This window comes from Nelusetta ayraudi, unplaced genomic scaffold (assembly GCF_046127955.1).
Source record: "Nelusetta ayraudi isolate G7.1 ecotype Tasmania unplaced genomic scaffold, CSIRO-AGI_Nayr_v1 ptg000011l, whole genome shotgun sequence".
Taxonomy (NCBI): domain Eukaryota; kingdom Metazoa; phylum Chordata; class Actinopteri; order Tetraodontiformes; family Monacanthidae; genus Nelusetta; species Nelusetta ayraudi.
In genome coordinates this window covers 502,814-519,649 of record NW_027466061.1, presented here as the reverse complement: position 1 = coordinate 519,649, position 16,836 = coordinate 502,814, and the positions used below count along the sequence as shown (strand labels likewise).

The following is a 16,836-nucleotide window of genomic DNA, read 5'->3' as shown; positions in this document are numbered from 1 at the left end:
CAAAAAGACTTAAAAAAAAAAAACCCTCAACTCAACAATATCAACTTATTGGACCAAACAAGACAAAAACAAGAAGACCACAACAATCTGGCTGAGGGATTTGTGTCACAGTACTCTTTGTGACATCACAAATAGCTGTATTCTGAAAGGTCATGTGTGTTCAGTGCATATATTTATATATATATGCATACATACATATGTATTCATACATATCTTAATTTATCACTTAGTTATGCCTAAGCTCCAGTCATCAGCGCTGAATACTAACTTTGTTCTAGTAGTGCCAGTTCTTGCCAGTTTGCTGGGCTTCAAACCAACTCTCTCTAAGAAGACAGACCCCTTGTTGCGCAATGCTAAAAGGATAAGAAGAACGTCCCACTCCAAAATAACCCCTGTGTATTATTTTCCCCTGGCGCACACACACACACACACACACACACACACACACACACACACACACACACACAGAGTCAGGCCAGAGGTGACAGAATGTGCATCCATAAATACGAACGCGGGGCCTCAACAAGTAGGAACAATCTGCCCGCACCAACGCATACTTCACTCAAAGTAAGGAGCTTTCACACTTAATAAGCCTCAAATGAATGTGCATGAGCCTCCCGCACACACACACACACACTCACACACACACGTACACACGTACACACCGCTGTGTGTGTGTGTGTGTTGGAGAGGGTGTGAGCGTGCGGCTGTGCCCAGGATTCAACTCTGGGTTCAGCCAAATGTGCAGCAGCAGTCCAGAGAGCCTCAGGTATTTTACTGTGGCAGCGCTGGACAGCCCTGTCCACTGGGTGTGTGTGTGTGTGTGTGTGTGTGTGTGTGTGTGTCGGATGGGGGGGTGGGCCTTGAAAAGTGAAAATAAACTTGTCCTCAAAATAGAGAGAAAAGGCAGAAATGGGCTCTGTCTCACTGCTTCACTTCCAGGCTCCCATGGACCTCTGACCTCTGACCTGTAGCTGAGGGAAAACCAAAACAAACCGCGGGGGCCGCCGGCCTCGCACTAAATATGTAACTGCATGATGAGACGCCTGGAAATAGACAGGCCCATATTTTCATCAGGGCCATTTTCAGTGGTGGTGGCGGTGGGGGTGATAAGACCCACTTTCCTTCGTTGCAACACGAGGCCTTTTTCAGTTACAGCAGAAGTGGGAGAGAATTTGGAGCGCAGTGAGGAGGCGCCTTCAGCCCTGATAGCGGTGGGAGTTCAGGGAGGGCTGCTGTCTGTCTGTCAGCTAGCAAGGGCTGACGGATGAGATGCCTGCGCCGCTAACAACGGCAAAGAAAAACCTTCTTCTCATTGGGGGAGGTGGGAATGGGGGGGGCTGTAAAAGGGGGGCTAAAAACACAGAGTGGGATCGTGTAAACACAGCGAGGCCGGGAGTATTTATGTCGTATGCATGGCCCCCGTAGAAGAGGAGCCGCTGCTAGGGAAGCTAAGAACTGAGCTAGCAAGCAGGCTAGCGAGCTAGCGAGCTAGCTCAAACAAAAAAACCTCTCAGTCTCCAAGGAGCTCTGAAAACCACCTTCTGCTGCCGCTCCCACTCACTCCCTTACTCCTCCTCGCTGTCCTACAATTAACAGCCGAGCGAGCAGAGATGAAACAAAGCAGAAATGAGCCGTCGGTTGTTTTGTCAGCCAAACACATCTGGATAATTACAAATGCAGCCCCGTCATCTTGCCCGTAAACAAAGATTTTCAAAGATTGAGTGAGTTTTTTTTTTTCGCGATTTATAGTTCACCGGGATTCACTCTTTCTTTTATTCCTTGCCACATTCCACATAAAGTTTCAGGACGCCCTGCGGAGTCCCAATGAAGACATGAAGTGGAGGAATCTTGATGCGTTACAAGGCTTTAAACGTCACGTTTTCAAGGAGCAGCAAAAGGTTGACGATAAAGTGGATGAAAAAAACATTGCCAACACCTGGGCATACATGGCGTGTTTTGTCTTCATTATTATGTGTTGTGTGTCTTTGTAGCCTGAAGACACTCAGAAATGCTTTGCTTGTCAACAATAAAGTTTTCCAATCTGAATTTCTGTGGTGATGCACAGTGCTAATAAACAGGCCTTCAAAACTCAGCCAGACAGACGGTGATGATGAGTCTCATGGTCTCGAGTGGAAGGAAACGATGTCCAGTGGTAAAGACGAGGCTGAATTGGATGGAAATTTATAGATTCATTGATTCAGTGTGAAAAGTGACACTGATCCGTCGGGAACGTTTTTTTTTTTTTTTGGAATATTTTATTTTCCGTCGGGAACGTTGATGCAGCGGCTGCTGGAGAAGAAATACTGCGCTTGGCCCAACTTGAAAGATCTAATCAACATGTTTGTGTGAGCATGAGTATGAAAGATGTCACTTAAAACGCATTAGGAAGAGTTTACCGAGTTCTGTCTATCTATCTATCTGTGTATCATCTATCTATTTATCTATCTAGCAAATGCGTCCCTTTTCTTTTCTCTGTGAAGACCGGTGATCAAACTCTACGGTCTTTTACAGCAAGTCAATGCCGTTTCTTTCGTGGTTGAATTTTCTGGATTAGAACTGTGTGAGGCAGAATGCTTTGCATTTTCTCAGCAGCTGGTCAAAAAAAAAGTCCTTTCTTACGTGGAGACAAATCCTCAGCCAGCACCGACATGTTTCTTCAATTTGTCCTACAGCCATTAAAGAAGAAAAATCCCAGGATGTTGTTCAGCTGCTTCATGTTTTGGGCTCAGATCCATTTGATTCTAAGAAGAACAAAAGCGGCATGAGTTTGAGTTTCTTATACCACCAGAAGATCTCTTGTCTGAGCTGAAATCTCCAGAAATTCAATCCAGAAAAAAAAAGTGTGCCCGTCCCTGCAGTGCTGACATCACCAGCGGCTCCAATATGGAAAAGTCTTCATATTGTTGCTGCTGCCGCAGCCTCGGCTGTTTTAACACAGGAGAGAGAAATTTCCACTTGTCCACACCACATTCCAGGCCCTGCGCCCAGCACCACATATCTCCTCTCCTCTCCTTCCCTCTCCTTTCCTCTCCTGCTGCTGAGGAGCTCAGCTCCAACTTCTCCTCACTCACTCACTCACTCACTCACTCACTCACTCCTTCCTGCTAGTCGTTCGGCCAGGATCGTCCTCACTCACCCAGTCAGTCGTGAGATCCCCGAGACGGGTGATATTATCCAGACCAAACCAGCAGGTATTCCAAGAATTTCAAATGTCTCTTGAATTATTTAACACAGAAGCTCCAAAGGGTGACGCACCGCAGCGAAGTCGGGGAAAGGGGGGACGGAGGGGTCCTGCCAGTCCTTCCAAACCTTCCAGGGAGGGACTCGACAAAGGAAAAGTACCGTCACTGCACTCCAGGTTGCTTTGACTTGACCTCGATTAAAAACCAGCCTGCTGGGCTTCCACCTGCGATGAAAAAAAACTATTCCACCACAGAAGCACCAGGACCCTGTGACTAAACCTGCCGGGAAATTTACGCAGGGCTTATTTTTAGACTTTAGGCTAGTTTGGGAGAGACTTTTTCCGTTCACCTCAACTGCATCTTGGCGCCTCTTTTAAAGGTCTCACATTAGATAGATGTTTTGGGGGGGACGGATGAGATTTTTACTTTTCCATCCCCCGACTCCAGCCAAGCTGCCTCGTTTTGATTTATACTCTATAAAAACTCAACAAATCTCCAGAAAACAGGAAATGTTGCTCTCTGTCATGAGAGGAAAACACCATCATTCTTATTTAGCTGTTGGGAAAGAGGAGAAAAGCAATCCTGTGACCGTGAGACGGTCTCAAAATCAACTGCTGTCACTAAAGTGAAGTTGAAGCTAAATTCCCACTGATTGTCACATCCTGAAGGATGCCAGGGCGGGCACCCAACCACTAACCCCAGAGAGGTGCCAGTGCCCTCCATGACATCATAAAAGGGTTGATTGTTTTAGCAAAAGCAGAGTGAGCAGGGCAGGCAGAACTTTAACAACTTGGAAGAAGTTCCACTGACAAGCTGAAGGCGCAAATCAGCGTCAGAAATCCTGAGTAACTTTGGCAAAATACCTTAACCCTTAAATCTGAGCAGAGAAACAGGTGCGGACGCAGCTCAAGTGGAGTAACAAAGTAGAAACAGGTTTTGGGGTTATGAGCTTCAAAGATTCAAAGGGAGTGGAAGATTTTTCTGATTTCTCTGCGCCGAGCGGTTGTGTAACGCTTCGACGTGGAGATGAAGGAGCTGCTTATCAGCATTAAAGGGTCATCAGAACATCTAGGATGGTGCCAGACAGGAGGTGCTGGCCGGGGTCAGATAGGGTCTCAGTTCAGAGCGTGTCCCAGGCCAGAGCGGGTCCCAGGCCAGAGCGGGTCCCAGGCCAGAGCGGGTCCCAGGCTGGAGAAGGTCCCAAGTGAGAGAGGGTCCCAGGCCAGAGCGAGTCCCAGGTCAGAGAGGGTCCCAGGCCAGAGCCGGTTCCAGGTCATAGAGAGGGTCCCAGAGGGTCCTAGTTTAGAGGGGGCTCCAGGATGGAAAGGGTCCCAGGATGGAGAAGGTCCTAGGATGGAGAGGGTCCCAGAGGGTCCTAGTTTAGAGGGGGCTCCAGGATGGAGAGGGTCCTAGGATGGAGAGGGTCCCAGAGGATCCTAGTTTAGAGGGGGCTCCAGGATGGAAAGGGTCCCAGGATTGAGAGGGTCCTAGGATGGAGTGGGTCCCAGAGGGTCCTAGTTTAGCAGGGGCTCCAGGATGGAGAGGGTCCCAGGTCAGAGCTGATCTGATGCAGCGCAGAAAGGCTCCACTCATGCCTGACGCTAGGTGTGTGTGTGTGTGTGTGTGTGTGTGTGTGTTTGTGTGTGTGTGCACATCTTAAAAGTACATTTATATGGTGTGTAATGAGCCATGCCTCACTAATTAAAGTGTAACATGGGAACATTTTCCAGCCATGCAGTGGAGGGTGAAAAGCCGTCACAGCCGCCGGGTTCTTTAGGGAACATCTCCATGACTGTAATCCAGGAGCTCACATTTTCTTTTTTTAAAAAACGCAAATAAACAAAAGTCTGATTGAATCTTATTCTTACTGTTGATCCCTCAGGATCAACTTTTCTTGGTCAGGCTTAACGACTCGCTCGCTCACAGGAGGTCCAAGCTCAGGTTTCTGCATGTTGTACATCGAGGGCTGAAAGAAAGTGTGGTCTTCTCTGAAACTCTGAAAAAGATCAAGTTTGTACTTTTCCTCTCAATCTTGGGCTGCACTTTCTTTGAAGAAGAAGAAGAAGAAGAAGAAGAAGAAGAAGAAGAAGAAGAAGAAGAAGACAAAAATGAAGAAGCAGAAGGAAAAACTTACTGTCATTAAAATGTTAACTGTTTATGAGATCAAATATCTTGAAGAACTTCACGATGGAAAAGTTTTTTTTGGGGGGGGGTTTTAAACAAAAAAAAAAACAACGTTTTAGTTTTGTTCTTCTTCTGGCAGTCTGTCGTCTCACTGGAAGCATTGTAAACCCCCCCCACCTCACCACTGTCTTGAAACACCATTACAGCGCAGCCTCACCGTGATCCAGTACAACCCAAAACGTTGTCGCGGTAATTTCCAAACTTTCCAAATCAACAAACAAACAAACAAAGCTTGCTTCTCGTGGCCCTTCATGAAAACACAGCTGAATGGAGAGCACTGTGATCGGCAGTGCTTTTTTTTACGGCATGATCTTAAAACGCTTTCCATTCCATTTAGCTCCATAAAGTCTATTTGTGAGTAGCCAATAGAGCCAACAGAGCTCCTTCACTGCCTCGGAGAGGAGGAGGAGGAGGAGATGGAGGAGAGGAGGAGGAGGGGAAGAAGGGGGTGGAAAACCTCAGGTTGGAGTGACGCTGTTAGCTAATCAAAGCGGCCCTAATTAACCCCCAACCATCCCCCACACCACCACCACCACAGTGATACAGGTAGATGGATAGATAGATAGATAGATACTACTGCTTGTACTGTATTTCAGTAGATACGGTATTTCTAGGTTCTGTGTAGTTTATTGGTTTTTGTGCTATGTATGTATGTATGTATGTATGTATGTATGTATGTATGTATGTATGTACGTATGTATGTATGTATGTATAATGGTTTTATTTTTATGTGGACCCCAGGAAGATTAGCGACCACAGTTTTGGATTGCTATTTTGAATAAAGTAATGAGAATAAAGGATAGATAGATAGATAGATAGATAGATAGATAGATAGATAGATAGATAGACTTTTGTTTCCCGACACTCACCGACCCTGAAGCCCTGTCCGATGAGCGTGTCGGCGCCCTGGCCGTTCTCGGCGATCAGCGTGGTGTTGTTGCCCTGCTCGCAGGTATCCTGACACCGACCCAAGTGGCAGGTCCGCTTGCAGATGAGCGGAGCGATCACCACCTTGAAGCGCTCCCGCGCCTGCGAGCGCTCGGCGGCCGCGGCGGCGCTCAGCAGCCGGTGGACGCTGAACCAGATGACGAGCAGACGGGCGAGCAAAGGGGGCATCCTGGCATCGTCCGCGCTGGGCCCCCCGACACCGCTGGTAACACCCGCACACACGCACGGGGCTCGGAGCTCCGGCTCACAGGCGCCCGCTGTGGTTCACCCAGGCTGAGTTTTTTTGACGTCTCATGCGGCGGAGAAAACGCGCGTCCTCCGCTCCTGGTTCGCTCCTGGTTCACTCCTGGTTTGATCCTGGTTTTCCCCCCCCTCCTCCCCCACCACCACACACCCCAAACTTTCAAAAGAGAAATAAAAGAGCGAGTACCGCGGTGAGTAGGTGGGGAGAAACAGATCACTTCCCCCGCGCCTGGAACACGCTCGGCATCTTGAGAAGCTTCGTCGGTTTCTCGGTTTCTCCCTGATCCCACGTTGCTGTTTTTCAGAGGAAAGTTCCCTTCGCTCTTCTTCTTCCTCTTCCTCCTCCTTCTGCTGTTTCTGCTCGCCTATTGAGAGTAGAGAGAGAGAGGGAGGGAGAGAGGGAGTGCGCAGAAGAGAGAGGAGGAGGAGAAGGGGTGAGCCAACCCTCCCTCTCCCCCCTCGGCAGAATGCTGGCGGCCGGCCAGCAGCCGGGCGGTGCAGGAGCAAAGCCCAGAGCGGTTTCCTTGTGGGTTATTCCTTCACACACACACACACACACACACACACACACACACACACACACACACACACGGCTCCTCTCTGCCCCCCCCCCCCCCCCCCCCCCCGCAGATTAGAGCTGTACAGCAGCGTGTCACTCTGAATAATAATAATAATAATAATAATAATAATAATAATAATAATCTGACTCGCTTTTGTGTTGTGTGTCCTCTGAGACCCAGTTGGACACCAAAGGTGACAAGATAAAAAGTTCCACATCACCCGAAATTCACCCGGCAGCTTTTTGGTGGCTCCACTGGCTCCAGGATGAAAAGCAGCCACTGGAACACTTTGTCTTTTTATTTTTTTTTCCTCAGAAGATTTTCTCGAGACCATTTATTTTAGAGCGCGCACACCAAAGCACACTTATCCCCAAATCCCCAGTTTGCCTGACGAGACTGAGCATGGGACACTTGACTGCATGAGCAAGAAGGTGGCAATGCAAAATGAACATGAGCGAGACAGCGTCACTCTCTGCCATCATCTAACAGCCAGTGTGTCCAGCTATATTTACAGCCATCGCTCAACCATGAAGAAAAACATTTTTCAGTGCACAGAAATTAAAAACTTTAATTTGAGCCGGAGAGACGTTCACCCTTTGTTGAACGTCCTTCGACTGTCGGTGGGCGGAGGTTCGACAAACGGATTAAAGTGCAGACGTTTCCTGCTTGGATCACTGAGCTGAGGAAGAGGCCACTTTCAGCCCAGGGATGCTTTGCTGCTGTGTTGCGGTCAACATGTAACTGTTGACAGAAAGACAGACATGTGTGCCGCTAATTAACGTGTGGGTTCTGTCTGTCACTCGTTCTCAATATGATGCTCTGCGATCCCTTCATTGATTTATCAAATGAGATTAAAAGCTGCTACCGCATCAGAAAACATCAGAAAAGCGAGTCAAATCACCAGGAATCCCACAAAAAACATGGGGTGGGAGTTGGTGGGAGGGTCACATGAGCGAGGCCTGATTGTGAGAGGGAGAAAGGAAGAAAGAAAGAAAGAAAGAAAGAAAGGGTGAGTTGAGTCACTTCCTGCCCAGAAAGAGAGTGTGTTTACCTTGAGTCGCTGAGGAAATGACCGCATGGACCTGCAGAGAGCTCGCAGAAAGTTCTCACATTTCTCTCTGCCGCTCACCATCATCGTGTCCTGTGGCTGCCAACACACACACACACACACACACACACACACACACACACACACACAGAGCAAGAGAGCGAGGGAGAGAGAGAGAGATTGTGGGTCACACATGAACCATTCATCAGTATTATTATTGGTTCAATATGATCCTTCCCTCTGGAAAAGTGAAACCCCACTGTTCCTACACACATCCAACAGAGATATCAAATAGACGGCAGTTCAACCAGAGCCAGAGGTCGATGGTGGAGCTGCGGCAGGACTTTAATGCCATTGTGTCAAATGTACAAGATGTTGTTTTCTGCCCAAAACAGCCGGGAATACTGATAATAGCTTTGTGAGAACGTTGCTTTACCTAATCTAATGCTAATTGCTAATGTGTTTCTCCAGCTGGAAAAGTACAAATGTTTCAGATCCATTGTATTCTTTGGTTTTGAATTGATTTATATCTTTCTGTTAATCAGACATGGGGTTTTCTTGCCTTTTTGACGTGTTTCGACTGAGACTCCCTGACACTTTCTGAGGAGAGTCGAAGTCTCTGTCGAAACAAGGGAGGAAAAAACCACGTCTGATTAAAAGAAAGATATAACACGTTCATTTAACTCTGGATGACTACGTGCTTGAATTGCACATTTTTGAAATATTTCTTGAATTAAAAAAAAGGTTTAATGCGCCGTGCACCCTGACAGTTCTGCATGTTGATGCGACCCCAAAAATAAAGACCTGAACTTTAATCAGTTGTGACACGCTTTGTAAACCGCCAAACAAAACAGCTCAATCTGCCAGCGACAGCGTCAGTAAATCACGAAAATGACTGCGCGTGTGTGTGTGTGCTGATGGTTTTTTGGTGACATGTAACATGCTGAGCCTCTGTAATCACAGTAGGGGTTCCTCCAACACCCGGTCAGTGTGTACGGCTGTCATTACCGAGCATCAGGAGAGCGAGTCAAGATGTCATTTGGGACCAAGTGGCGTCGCTACGCTGGGGCGTCTGCACTTTGTTTGGCAGCGTTCAAATGTCAGTGAGGAAACTCGCCTGCAGCCTCATAATGTTGCTTCCCTGCCGTGACACACAGAGAAGTGAAGTGAAAGGCCTGTTATTAAGGCTTATTATTATTTGCCGCTGCGAAATAATATTTGGAAAGATCAGCGTAGTTGTTAGCTTGAAGCTAAAAAGTGGGAAACTTATTGCTAACTGCAGATGCGCCCAATTTGTTTGTTTGTGGAAGGCGGTGCATTTCACATCTAGGCCATCAGTGAGGTCAACTACTTAGTCCAGCCTAAATTAATACGCCTTATTATACCCTCAATATGAGACCATGGCTCGGTAATCTTTACGGAATCACACAAACACAACACATTACCTTCATACAAGTTACCCAGTCAAGCAGTTTCCAGAGTATTTAAAATAATAGTTACGAGTAGGAAACTAGGGCCACTGATACTGTCAAATCTTCCACATAAAAGGCAATTTTTGGAGATTGACCATGACCTCCATGACCTCAGGCCTGGACCACCAGAACTCCCGGAGTGTGAACGGAGCCGGTGTGGACTTGGGCCTGGGCAGTTCAGTTTTACATGTTCTCAAGGCTTCTTATCCAATCACAGGTCGCGTACGTGTGAGGTTCAGTGTAAAGCCAGCTGGCTGGTCTCAGCATCGCAGACTCGAAATCTGATCGCACCCGGCAGTGGTGCGTTCACTTACAGTGAACAGGAGCCTGCAATGTTGATCCTGAAGGCCTCAGGCAGATTTCATAGAACCTGACAACACAAGCTAGCTGAAATATGATTGGATAAAAACTCTACTGTAATACACAATGGAAGCAGCGCAACCAAGTGGAAATTATATAACGTGTAAAGAACAGACTATGGAGAATAAGTTACTTACTTACTTCTTCTGCTGCATTGAGTCAGGTCGCAGCCTTGCAGGGGTAGCAGAGAAGAAGAGAAGGTCTTGCTGGACCCGACAGGCCACCACTGACAGAACTCAACTTAGTGCCGCACCAGAAATAATCAGTCTCAGAACCAGAAGTAGAAACACAAACCCTTTAATTATGGGAATATTTACAGCAGGTGACACGATGCAAATAATGTTGGAGGTTCCATCTTAAAACACACAAGCACTGAATTAGTCCGTTACGCGTTTAGCCACTGACTTTCTTGCCGTTCGCAGTTTCAGAACCTGCATGCAAAAGGGCCTTTGTGTATGTCACACAAGAAAGAAAGAAATATCCAACCTTGGATAAATGCTAACAGATATTTTACATGATGAGGGCCCTCTGACAGGACTTACACCTGTAAATGTACACGGAGCAGTTTGCACGGAGACCATAATAGTAGTCCAGGTGGAGAATGACGCCAGGGGAGCTGCAGAACAGCTTAATGTTCTGCTGACGCACCGGGTGGAGTTACAAAAACCCTCATATATATATTTAGACGTATTTTGCGAGGGGAATGTTTCAAAAGCGCGGTCACGTTTCCTTTTGGAACGCCGACATTTCTGCGCACCGTCAACCCTCATTCAACCACCAGATAAAGTGGCTGAAACTACATTCTTATTTACAGAGGTGGGCGGGAAGCTTTGTTTATTGCCAGCCCTTGGGTGGGTGGGTGGGTGGGGGTGGTGAGCAGCACATGCACAAGCACCAAAGTGTGTCGGCTGGAAGTCGCTGCCTGGCATCAGCGAGGAAACCATGTGCCGGCAGAGCAGTAAGGCTTTCTTGGCCTGCAGGAGCAATAATCACAATGTTAATTGAGAAACAGGCTCATAGAAAAGAGGAATGATAAGATGTGGCTGTGGAACAATAACAAAGAGAATTGATGCTGATTGAAAGGGAACCGTGTCCACTCTGTGATTTTTGAAAAAAAACCTGGACAGGAAGACTGCGTCGGTGACAAAGGCTCAGCAGAGATCAGCTGACCAACGCAGAAGGTCTGGATGACTGCCTGCCCGGTGCTTCACCAGGACATGAAGACATTTCCACTGATGAAGGGACATGATGACATGTTGCAAAATGGGTTTTCTTTCTTTCAATAAATTCTTTAAACTATAAACTTTCAATGACTGAGTGAGTTTAAGTGTTCTGCACATTTGGAATGATGAACATGGATCATAGAATGTGGCAACCATGAATGTTAACTGGGCTGAGATGTTGGGAAAAACAGAATAAGTGGATTAGACCACTTTCTGTGTGGCTCAATGAAACCTGACCTCTAACCGCGGCGCAGCGTGGTCAAAGTAAAGTCAAACACAATCTAGTAAAATAATTGGCAGAGCACAGCATGGGGTGGAAGACAGCGTGAGGAGGAGGAGCAGGAGCAGCAGCAGCAGCAGCAGCAGCAGCAGTAGCAGTCACTCCATCCATCACAGTGAGTGTTGGAGGCCCTTCTGCTGTTGCTGCTCCGCTGACTGTCCATTGCTGCCATCCACTTCCCCAAATCACAAAGCCGACGGCTGCCAAAGCATCAACTTCCTGATCCCAGAACAACCTGCCCACTGTTGCTGCTGCTGCTGTTTCAGGAGAGTCCAGAAGTGAGACTTCCTGCTCTTCCTGGATGCACAACAGGGGTATTTGAAAGTTCCGACAGTGGAAGTGAGATCGTTGAAAAATGTCCCAATGTAACAGAAACAGCGTCGGTTAGACATAGCTGCAGTTTTTTTATGGGGATGCATGATACAGTAACAGATACCAGTATTGGGTATTAGTAACTGCCCGGTATCGACTACTAGACTTGTACTTGTAAAAATACATGCCAGCTGTATGTGCATATATATGACAATTGTGTTAAATTTGTGTTTGCACTGTAGTGAAACTTGTGACAGTCACTCCATGTTCTACAACAGTGTTTCTCAACTGGTGGGTCGCGACCCAAATGCGGGTCACAGAGCTGATTTGATTGGGTCGCGGCTTTGTGATTTTTAAAATATATATTTAGATTTCAAGCTTATTATATTTATTATATATGTATATTTCTTTATTATGTTTTGTTCCTATGATGATTATGACAGGATGAAGGCCTTCTGTTTTGTTGCACTACTTTTCTATTTTTGTGCTGTGGAATAGATTTGGGAGACGATTTCGTGATAAGGAAGCACACGTGGGTCCGGGAGCTCCACCAGTTGAGAAGCACTGCGCTAGAAAGACACGCTGAGGAATGCTGACAGAACATCTGTGGGGAAATTAAAAAAAAAAGTGTATAAAACAATGTGTAATGAACTTATCCAGTACTCGGTGTCAGTCTCGGTGAGCTCTGAAATGCAAGTGCTTGAACTCTACTGGTCTGTAAAAAAAATAAAAAGTGGTCTGGTGCATCCCTAGTTTTTCCAGCAGCGCAGCGACCTTGGTACGTGGACGCTTCACACGCAGTCCACCACCGAGCCGTCGTCCTCCTCGGGCCCCCACTCCCCGAACCTCATCTGCGGGGGGGACGGCGCCGCCGGGTGCAGGTTGTTTATGTCGTCCATGGCGTCGGGGTCGGTGTCGTCGCCGCCCAGCCCCAGGTGGTGGTGGTGGTGGTGGCCCCCCACCCCGCCGGCGCCCCCCTCCTCCCGATGGGTGCGCACGTGCTTGCGCAGCGCCGCCGGCTCCTTGAAGGTGCGGTTGCAGAAGGGGCAGCAGCAGGGCCGCTCGCCCGTGTGGATGAGCTGGTGGTGCTTGAGGTGCTGCAGGCGGCTCAGCCGCTTGCCGCAGATGGCGCACACGTAGGGCTTTTCGCCCGTGTGCGTGCGCCGGTGCTTGCGCAGGCCGTCCAGGTGGCGGAAGTGGTTGCCGCACTCGGAGCACGAGTACGGCTTCTCGCCCGTGTGGATGCGCAGGTGCGTCTTGAGTGCGCCCGACTCGCGGAAGCGGCGCCCGCACACGCCGCAGGGGTACGGCTTCTCGCCCGTGTGGATGCGGATGTGCTTCTTCAGGCTGGAGATCAGCCGGAAGGTCTTCCCGCACTCCAGGCAGTGGTGGGGCCGGTCGCCCGGGACCTCGCCCGCCGGGTCGGAGGCCGACGGCCCCGCCGAGTCCTCGCCCGCCCCCCCCGGGGACACGATGCCTTCGCTGCCCCCACCTCCTCCTCCGCCAGTCCTGGTCAGGAGCTTGTGTCCGCCGGCGGTGGCGGCAGCGCCGCCGCTGCTGCTGCAGTCTCTGCTGGACCTCTGGTGACGCAGTGGGTGGCCGAAGGGACGTGGGGATTCCTCGTCCCCCCCGATCGCTCGGTACCTCAAGTCCCCGACGCTGTGGGACGACTGCTCTCCGTCCGTGACCCTGCTGTCGCCGTGCAAGCCGGGGTCCTTCCTGCTGGGCTGACCGGAGCCTGACACTGGTCCCTGCTCTTCTTTGATCTCAAACGTGCTGGTTCCAGCGGGTCCCCGGGGCTGCCTGTCGTCTGCAGAGACCAGATCCAAAACATGAGGGTAAACACAGAAGGGAGGTACGGAACGTATAATTCACCGGCAAATTGGAAAAAGTCTGGAAAAGGTCTAGAAACAACAAGGGAATACACACATTTGATTTAATTTCTTTAATTGTAATTGACATAATTCTCCTTCTCTTTGCCAAATATTTTTTGCTGTAATTTAGCAAATTTTCTCAATGTGGGATTCATAACAGCATTCTATTCTATTGTTTTGAATAATGCAAGTGTTCAACTCTCACCTGGTCGGCCTGAATCGGAGCACATGTGAGATGCGCCGGATCCAAAGTCCAGCGCGTGGTTGGTCACGGAGCCGTCCGGTTGGATGGAAAGCTGGCACATCTTGTAGTCGTCTCTGGGCTCGAACCCATGAAGGGAATCCTCCACGGAGCCGCCCAGGCCCAAGTCCACGCCGGCTCCGTTCACACCCCGGGAGTTCTGGTGGTCCCGGTCCAGGCCGGAGGTCATGGAGGCCATGGAGGCCAGCGAGGACGGGGCGAAGACGGACTGGCCCACCGACTGGGAGCCCGAGTAGGAGATCTGCAGCTGGTCGATGAGCTTCTGGGCGCTGCACAGACACTCCTGCAAGGTCTTCAGCTCCCTCTCCGACACCTCCAGGCGCACCTTCAGCCTCTCGTTCTCCTGCTCCTTGTTCAGCAGCTCCTGCTGGGTCTCGTTGAGAACGAGCACCACCTCGCCAAGCAGGGTGTCGACCGCGGCCGACACGGCGGTCTGGATGGTAGGGCCGAGGCGGGACTTGAGCGAGGTGACCGTCACGCCGCCCTGCGAGGCTCCGTACGCTGCCTTGTTGTTGTCACCTTTGCGCTCGTAGCAGGACTCCATCCCGCTGCGCTCGGAAATCTGGACAACGTGTTGTTGTTGTTGTTGTTGTTTGCGGCTTCCACCGCCGCTGTTTGACGCAGAGGAGTCCATGCTGCCTGCATAGCCGCTCCTCCGGGAAGTCATTGTGGTTTTTGCTGTAGTTTTTCTAGCTTTAAGTAGGTAGCTAGCAGTCAGTGCGCTGTTGTGATCCAACAGCAGCTGGAGCCGGTGGAAACGACCCGGTTACTACTGCTGCTGCTGCTGCTGCTGCGATTAACGCTAAACCAAGTAGGCGTTTTAGTCTTGTGAACTTGGTAAAAGTAGATAAAAACGCACCGGTAACATTTGTCTCGGTTAATGTCTGACAGGGTTCGTCAACCAAAAACAAAACAAAACAAAACAAAAAAACAAACAATGTTAAGAAACTCCGAGCAGACCTGCTGGGCCTGGTTGGCTCGCAAAAAAAAAAAAAAATTGCCGCTAGCGTTGAAGCTAACCGCGAGCCAAACACGACCGTTTACATAAAACAAAACTGGTTTCGCACGATACCGACTCGTGCACTTTGACTGCGCGATTTGAGTCCGTGAATAATTGCTAAATAGACCAACATATATCGGCAAACGGCGGCGAGTCACCCATCCCTAGTACATTTGCTTACATTTCAGGCCTGTCGCACAAGCATGACGTCAGAGAAGCGCATGCATTTCCTGTGCCCTGATTCTTGTTCAGGTGTGGAATGTATCCGGGCTCCTACGGCAACTCTATTAGGACAAACTACATCGCGATCGCATTTAGAGAAACAATTGTAAATAAAAATAGATAAGAATATACATGAATGTCGATAGATAAGTAAACACATATATGATCGTATTATATACAATAGAGGTACGAAGGAACAAACAAACTAAAAGTACTTCTCCATCTGGTCGTTCTACCGTGATGCAGTTTGACATTGTAGAGTTGCCGTATGTGACGTCATCAGCAGTCGCCAGACACCCGGCCGATGACGTCACATACGGCAACTCGATTACGACAAACTACATCGCGGTAGTGTATATTAACGCTACACTACACTACACTAACTAACTAACTAGTTATATCTCTCTCTATATATATATATATATAGCTATATATATATCTATATATGTGTGTATATATATATATATATATATATATATATATACATATATATATATATATATATATATATATATATATATACATATATATATATATATATATATGTATATATATATACATATATATATATATATATACATATATATATATATATATATATATATATATATATATATATATATACAGATATATATACACATATATATATATGTATATATATACATATATATATATATATATATATATATATATATATATATATATATAGATAGATATAGATATAGATAGATATAGATATAGATATATATGTATATACACACGTGTGTGTGTATATATGTGTATATATATGTGTGTATCTATATGTATATATATATATATCACAGTAGAAAATGTGTGTGTGTGTGTGTGTGTGTGTGTGTGTGTGTGTGTGTGTGACAAACAGGTATATGACTATGCTCTTCACTGTAGTCTGTAATTTGATTGAATCTAAAGTCAATTAAAAAAAAAAGTGCATTAACGAAATCAATTAAAAAAAAATCAATTCAAAGAAAAGTATTAAGAAAGCATTCTTATTATTCTTTTTAACATTTTTATTTGCAAATACGTGAATTTGCCTGTACATAAATTACAGAGCAATACAACATTAGTCATAAGATGCAGAAACCTTTTCCTGGGTTCTCCTTGCGCCGAAATGACCTGCGTTGTCATGGCACTCAGGTAACATGCGAATGCAGCTAGTTTCATTAAATTTAACTGCATTTTGTTCAAGAGAAAATAATATCTAAAGATTACTTACCATTGATCAAGTACTTTTTTTTGACTGTCGCTGAATCACCCTTTTTCTGCTGTCCACATTATTGGAGTTAATGGTGTGTGTGTGATATGTATTGTGTAAAATGTATTGTTTTAATTGAGTCTAGAACATGTCCACTGTCTCACTCTCCATTTTTCGCTCTCTCCAAAAAAACGCTCCTCACTCTTCTCCAAACTACTCTCCTCACTCTTGGAATTGAATGGAACTGTTTTCGCTCTTTTTTTTCTCTCTCTCTTTTTTATTTTTTATTTTTTATTTTTTACATAGTTTACCGATTTTTCGATTAATTTATTCAAGTTCGATTCTGAACTTGAGTGAGGAGTCTCCTGGGGTGGTGAACTACTGCCTTCTAGTGGAACCATCCAGTGACAACAGGGAATTTTGCTAAGATCTTCATCTGAAGTCTCG

At 47.2% G+C, this 16,836-nt stretch overlaps 2 protein-coding genes across 3 annotated transcripts in view; both read right to left on the bottom strand.

Annotated features, from left to right (window-relative positions):
- The window catches only part of ltbp3 (latent transforming growth factor beta binding protein 3), a 39,979-nt gene extending 33,063 nt beyond the window's left edge, over positions 1–6,916 (bottom strand). For both annotated transcript variants that reach the window (XM_076019846.1, XM_076019847.1), the window contains exon 1: positions 6,239–6,916. In XM_076019846.1, the coding sequence (XP_075875961.1) occupies positions 6,239–6,485 (247 nt within the window). In that variant the 5' untranslated portion in view covers positions 6,486–6,916. The remainder of the gene's footprint in view (positions 1–6,238) is intronic.
- A 3,365-nt stretch (positions 6,917–10,281) lies between these two features.
- LOC142884332 (uncharacterized) lies at positions 10,282–15,160 on the bottom strand. The gene is made up of 2 exons (XM_076019844.1): positions 13,895–15,160; positions 10,282–13,625 (listed from the first exon to the last, which is right to left on the bottom strand). Exons 1-2 carry the CDS (start codon positions 14,616–14,618, stop codon positions 12,607–12,609), a joined length of 1,743 nt encoding a protein of 580 aa, XP_075875959.1. The 5' UTR covers positions 14,619–15,160; the 3' UTR covers positions 10,282–12,606.
- Positions 15,161–16,836: the final 1,676 nt, after the last annotated feature.